This window comes from Manis javanica, chromosome 2 (genome assembly GCF_040802235.1).
Source record: "Manis javanica isolate MJ-LG chromosome 2, MJ_LKY, whole genome shotgun sequence".
Taxonomy (NCBI): Eukaryota; Metazoa; Chordata; class Mammalia; order Pholidota; family Manidae; genus Manis; species Manis javanica.
This window is the reverse complement of record NC_133157.1, coordinates 66,047,121-66,053,991: the sequence shown is the minus strand read 5'-3', so window position 1 is coordinate 66,053,991 and position 6,871 is coordinate 66,047,121. Positions and strand designations below refer to the sequence as shown.

At 45.5% G+C, this 6,871-nt stretch overlaps 1 protein-coding gene across 1 annotated transcript; it reads right to left on the bottom strand.

The window, feature by feature from the left end:
* Nucleotides 1–726: 726 nt before the first annotated feature.
* Nucleotides 727–3,816, bottom strand: LOC108386696 (forkhead box protein D4-like 1). Its single transcript, XM_036991339.2, has one exon. The coding sequence runs from the start codon at nucleotides 3,279–3,281 to the stop codon at nucleotides 1,971–1,973; it is 1,311 nt and encodes a 436-aa protein (XP_036847234.2). The 5' UTR covers nucleotides 3,282–3,816; the 3' UTR covers nucleotides 727–1,970.
* Nucleotides 3,817–6,871: the final 3,055 nt, after the last annotated feature.

Here is a 6,871-nt window from a genome sequence, read left to right as displayed (position 1 = left end):
CCGACGACTTAGCTGACCGAGTAAATGAATGTATAGGCCTAGAGACGTTTTCGCACCAAAGGCTAGGGGCATTTGGAATGTGAACCGGAGAGTTCTTGGCAAGTAATAGGCTCCCTTTATTCTCGGCTTGTTGCCAACCTCTTAGGTTGCCCGGTCCTATAGAATTTGCTAACAGGACCTGACAGCCAGGGTGCTGAGGGTGAGGCACACTGAGTTCAAAACTGGGCAAAACCGAAGGAGGGAGAGTTGGATTAAGGGAAGAGGGTGGGTATTGGGATCGCCTGCACCTGAGGATAGGGGCCAATGGAGGGAACACCTGGTGGTCCTTGCTCTGTGAGCGAGGGCTGCAAGTGCAGGGCGAAGGTTAGCATTTTAAACTCATGTCCTGGCGGCTCCCACTGGGCTTGAGAACTTTCCAGAACGTCCCGGGAACCTTACTACTGCAAGCCGGGAGGAGGTGGGGATCACAGACAGGAGGAAGTTCGGGTAATAGGCTGAGAAGCTGGCGTAAAAAGGACCAGTAAACGGCTGTAAGAATGTGTTCTGTGTCTTCCCTCACTCTAATGAGAAAATCTGGAGCTGGGGAGTAAATGAAGAGGAAAGACCTCACACGGAGTGACTTCTTTCAAAGCGACATGGAATGCAGTTCGGAACTTTCAATCCTGCTCAGGACTGGGAAAGCGCCGAGTCTCTAGAAACTTGCTTTCCCTGGGGAATCTTGGGCACAAGCTTCTTCGTCCTGTTTCCCTCCCACCCAATCACCTGAAGCCGAGTAACAGTGAAACCTTTCTGACTGCAAAGTCGTTTAAGATATTAATTCTTTTCGAAACAAAAAAGCAAAAAAAGTTCTTTCTGTTCTAAAGAAATGGGTTAGGAGCCTGCAGAAGCCATCTGCCTGGAGAGAGAGTTTTTTTAATTGTAAATGTCCAAGACACGAATGCTTTATTTTGTATTTCCTAGTTCTCTGAGCCCTGGTTTTGAAAATTTCTAGTTTTTTAATGGCCTTTTATTTTTCCCTAATAAGCATTCACCACTACATTCCAAACTGATCTCAAATCATCCTCCAGTTTATTCAGGGGGGAAAAACATCTTTAGAAAGATGAAAAACAAATGAGGAAGTAGTTACATGTCCTTCAGTTCTTTTTCTTCTACAGATTTCACAAATATTAAATCCCATTTTAAAAGCCAGGGCTTTTTCAACTTCAAATACACAGGAATTTTAAGAGCGGTTTTGAAAATGGATTGTTTCTGATATCTATAATGAATATGAATTGTAAAACTAAATTTAATTGGCAGAAAAGAACAGTTTTAGAAGGAGTTCCATTTAGAAAGCAAATAAAGGGAAGTAATAACAGACGATGTAGTGTAGTGATTTAGCATTTTATTTAGTCTGTATAGCTAGGTTTACTTTTAACATCTCTCCACAAAAGATGACACACCAGACACACAAATTAGAAATAAATGCTCTGAAATTAAAGTTCTATTTATATTACACGATTTCAGAAAGACTTAGAGAGCTTGCACTTGGGAATAACATTCGCAGTTCCTCAGGAGTGAAGAAAAGGAAACATGTTGTGCATTGGCCATTGTGTTTTCTTTGTTTTTCTTTAAATACCAGAACAAAACGCCCCACTCACGTTCATAGTTCCTCTGGAAATGTGCAAATCGGAAAAGCCCTAGAAAACACAAGTGAAGGCTGGAAAAGAAAAGGTCAGGCTTGACGACATAGGAAGTTTCCGTTTAAGTTGTCTTAAGGGAACAGAATCCAATTTTTCCTTCGTAAATATTTTGCGGCGAACTGAAATATGCACTTATGCAGAATTCAGATGTACACACCTAGTCCTGGCAGAGCAGAGTGGTGTGCGCAAGGGCAGACCGCGTGGAGAGCGGGACCTGGAGTTGCTCTGCCCTCCAGCTTGGCTCGCGGTGCGCCCCGCGGAGGCAGCTACAGAGCAGGGTGTGAGTCCTACTCAAAAGACGGGCGAGCTATCTTCTGTGCCCAAAAGGGCGACCATCGACGTCAGCCTGGAGCTCTCTGCCCCCGGCTGACTCCCCAGCATCTGGGCGACCGAGAGGCGCCGCCCGAGCTGTGCGCCCTTATTGGGAGCGCAGCTGCTGGCCGAGTCCCCTTGCTGCTCTTGCGGCTGCTGCAAAATCGTCCGGGCGGCGGCGGCGGCGGACGCCTGCAGCAAGGGGCAAGCGGCCTGGGGATGCAACAGGCACGACGGGCGCTGCAGCAGGTGGCAGTAGCCCCACGAGGTCGAGGGCTGAAACTGTGCGGCGCCCGTAGCCCTTCCTCGGACACTTCGCATGATATTTTCAATGCTGAAGGAGGTGCATCCAACCCCCGGCCGCAACGCCAGCCCCTTGCCCTCCTCCCAAGGTTGCGGACCCTGCGAGGGCTGCAGTGCCTGGAAAGCGCCGGGAGTGGCCATGTCTGAGTCTTGCGCTTTCCTCGGGGCCTCAGCATAGGCCGGGGCGGATAACAGCAGGTAGCGAGGGGGATGAGGGTGAAACAGCGCGCACGGGCGGCCCCCGGGGGCGGCAGCTGGGTAGGCCCCTGGGACAGGCTGCGGCGGGGCCGGGGACCCGAGCAGCAGTCCCGGATAGGGGCCGTGCAGGGCGGCGGGCGCAGCAGGCAGAGGGAAGGGGTGGTGCAGGTGGGCTCCCGGGGGCGGGTGGAGGCGCTTGAAGCGCTTCCGGCGCCGGAGGAAGCTGCCGTTGTCGAACATGTCCTGGGATGCGGGGTCCAAGCTCCAGTAGTTGCCCTTTCCCGGGTGGCCCGGCTCGCGAGGGATCTTGACGAAGCAGTCATTGAGCGACAGGTTGTGGCGGATGCTGTTCTGCCAGGCCGGGAACTTGCGGCGGTAGTAGGGGAAGCGGCCGCTGATGAAGGCGCATATGCCGCTGAGCGTGAGACGCTTGTGCGGGCTCTGCAGGATGGCCATGGTGATGAGCGCGATGTACGAGTAGGGGGGCTTCGCCGGCTGCGGGGCGTCCCCAGAGGCCGCCACAGAGCAGGTCGACGCCCGGAACTTGGTGCCTCCGCCGCCCTCGGTGCACTCTCGGGAAATCGCGCCGGCGCCCGGCCGCGCCTGCTGAGGCCCCGGCTGGTGCAGCTGCTCTAGGAACCGCTGGCTCGCCTCAGCGTCCTCGTCTTCCTCTTCCTCGTCTCCATCTTCCTCTTCTCCCAGGACATCGATCTCACCGTCTTCCCGGTCGGAGCTCCGGAGCCTGCGCGGCGGTGTGGAGCGAAGGCGTTCATCTCTGGGCAAGTTCATGGAGGAAGTGGTCCTGCACACACAGGGGAAGTGGCGACCGCTCACCTGGCTGGGGGTGGGCTGGGCTGGAAGTCTGGGCTAAAAGCGGTACAAAAAGCTCAAACGCTTGTGGTTACCCTTTTAAGTGGTGTTCTTTCCTTCTACTGGTTTCTCCTCCTTTCCAACACCGGCCGGCAAAGATGCACTTGCCTTTTACTAAAGCTTCTTGGAGTCCCTGTGTTGTGGACTCCCTCCCCTCTTTATACCCCTTCTTGGAGAGTACCTCGGAGCGCTCCCACTTCCTCCCGACGCAGTCCAATGATGAGGGTCCTCTGCACATTACCCGACAGGGCAAGAGCCTTAAGCCCCTTCTCCTTACACCAGCCACCAAGGAAGATGCTCTGTTAACGCTCAGCTTTAAAAAAAAGAGGTAGGAAAATAGGAAATCCACAGCCTCCTCAATATTCAGGCCTCTCTCCTGGAGGTTAGAAATGGGGGGGGAGGGCAATGAAATATGCTTGGTGTCTGACTGTAAAAGGATGTGTAACAAAACTTGTTTTTGTGTTTAATAGGTGGCCAAGCACCCATGTTTGTTGGATTCTGCCCTCATCCAGAATGATGAGCTGAAATATCTTTAATGTTCTAACTATATTCCCAAGTGAAGGTGTCGAACTGTCTCTGCTGCCTCACATGTCAGCTCCTCAAAATGTTCTCCCTGGCTCAAGTTTAAAAAAAGAAGTCTGAAATACCTTGGCATTAGGTTGTTGAAATTCAGATTGGAGAGAAAGCAGGAGGGCTAGAGAGAAATTCCCTTATATCAGTGATCCTCGAATTTATTTGATCATTTAACAACATATGAAATGCATTTTATACTATGATCTTGCATATATACAGACTTACATAACTAAAACGGGTTTCATAAAACAAGTAATCACTGGCATTTTTTATTCTATTTTAAATGGCTGTTACCAACTGAGCTGATTTTGCCGCATACTAACCAGTACAGACCTAGTGTGAAAACTGTTTTCACAAAAATGGTCCCACAAATATAACAGATGCACGCAATAGACCAGTCTCACCTCTGACCCTTTCTCCCTTTTTCTCTTCCTTCCTTCCTTCCTTCCTTCCTTCCTTCCTTCCTTCCTTCCTTCCTTCCTTCCTTCCTTCCCTTTTAAAAACAGCCAACATTAAGTATGACTGCTATAATAATGAATACTACACTTGAAACTTAAATGAGGCTAAGGAGGAGATGCAGTTTCAGTGCCTGTTTTGCCACTTAACACTGGAAGAGAATGACATGACAGAAAAGCTCAGTTTAACTCACTTGACACCCTTGGAAGTAACAAGATTTTTCTATTGGCTTCATTTAAATCAGCTCAGAAACTAAAGTAGTAGTACAGTGGAATATAACTTACATATTACATAAATAGGAATGTTATTATATAAGTGGGATCTCCATAAAATACTGAGCAATAGTATATACTCATGATTTAATATCCACCTACTAGTGAAAAGAATTTGAGGTGGCATCTACTAAAAATGCAGCATAAAAAATACTGTATTATACCATTGATTGCCACATAGTAAATCCTCCATTAGTGTTTGTAAAATGCAATGAATTTCCAGGGAGAAGTCAGAAGCCCGCTAAAAGGCAAAATACAACAAAAAGTAGCTTAAAGTAGCTAGACCCTACAGGGTAAAATTTTGAAAACAACTTCTTTGCAAGTATTATAAGTCTTAACCTCTACTCCTGAGGTTTTTATTCTCTAAGCCTTCTCAGTTATTACATAGCTTAAAGTAGGACAAACAACAGAAGGGTTTGAGTCTTAACAGATTTGTGTTTGAATCCCAAATTTACTAATTACTACTTGTGTGATCTACTAAATTAAACTTCAGGACGGCAGGGACAGGTGTCTTATTCAATCTTAGATTCACAGATGCCTCCCCCTTTAACCCCCTGCAGGTAAGGCACATTTCTTCTCTCCACATCATAGGAATCCAATTACCTGGGAAAGGGAGTATTGTTAGTTTTGCAGTAGTCAACTTCTATGGTGATTTCAGTTATTTACAAATGAAAGGAGAAAAGTATGGGCTCCCTAAACAAAACAACCCCTATTGATGGAATTATGTCAAAGGTGGCACAGGAGACTACTCAAAGGGCCCCCAGTGGCCAAAGCTGAGACTATTTGAGCAGCAAGTAAGTACTGGAGCTATTAATCCTAATAGCTATAATAAAAAATTTTAGCCCCAAGTATAAAATAAGTATCCACGTATCCATACTGATAACAAATGAGTAAGTTAATAAATGGGAAGAAAAAGGAAAATCTCCCTTGCAGAAGGTAGATAGGGCATAACTCCTCACTCCTTTACTGTGGGCAGCATGTAGTGACTTCCTTCCAAAGAGTACACTATGGAGGTTGGGGGGAGAACAGTAACATTACCGCGGAAAACCTGACGAACACTTCAGCCAGGTAATCAATGTCAACATCAAAAGTCACAAATCATGTTATGATTTATAGTATATACCCTTGATATGATGTGATGAAAAAGGCACTCAGTGATCTTCCTCCCCAAAACACACCCAATCAAGAGAAAAACATAAGGCGAATTATGTGCCTCAACAGTACTCCTCAAAACTAAGTTACCCAAACAAGGGAAGTCTAAGAAACCACCACAGCCAAGAGGAGTCTATGGAGACATGACTGACTGTAATGGGATGGGATCCTGAAACAGAAAAAGGACATTAGGTAAAAAAGAATATCTGAATAAACTATAGACTTTAGTTAAGATATCACTAATTGCTTATTTATTTAAGTTATTATTGGTTATTATTTAGTTAAGATATCACTAATTATAACACATGTACCACACTTTTATAGGATGTTAACTGGGAGGGGAGGGCAGTGTAAAAGGTGCATATACAAACTCTTGTACTATCTGTTCATTTTCTGTAAATCTGTTTCAAAAATTACATTCTATCAATTAAAAAAAATAAAAAATAGGGGGCAAAGGGCTGATTAGTCAAAAAGTAGAAACTCAAATGTCCATCAACTGATAAGTAGATAAAAAATGTGACAGTAATTTTATTCAGTAATAAAAAGGAACAAAGTGCTGATACATGCTGCAAAATGGAGACTGAAAAACGTTATGGTAAATGAAAGGTGTCCAAACAGGCAAATCTACAGGGTCAGAAAATAAATTAGTGGCTGCTGGGGGCTAGGGGCAGGAAGGAATGGGTGAAATGAGGAATCTGATAATGGATACAGAGTTTTTTCTGGGAGTGATGTTTTTTCTAATCCTGGAATTAGAAAGTGGTAGTGGTTACCAGTGGATATATTAAAAGCCATGAATCGTACACTTTATTAAAAGGTAACTTTTATACCATGTGAATTAAGTGAAGTTATTATTACAAATATGTCAATGTTAAACAAAGAGCTGAATCAATGAAAATTAAGTTGAATCCTTTGGAAGACTCCATTGTGAAGTAACTCACCAAAAAAAAAAAAAAAAAAAAAAAAAAAGGAAAGAAAGAGTCTTATTGTCCAGTCCCATTAATTCTTTAGTGTTGCCTCAAGATTCAAAAGGCTTACTTTGTAGCTTCTGCAACATTT

What these genes read in the sequence shown, in the direction of transcription:
- LOC108386696 (XM_036991339.2), bottom strand. Translation starts at nt 3,281, where the DNA reads ATGAACTTGCCCAGAGATGAACGCCTTCGCTCCACACCGCCGCGCAGG.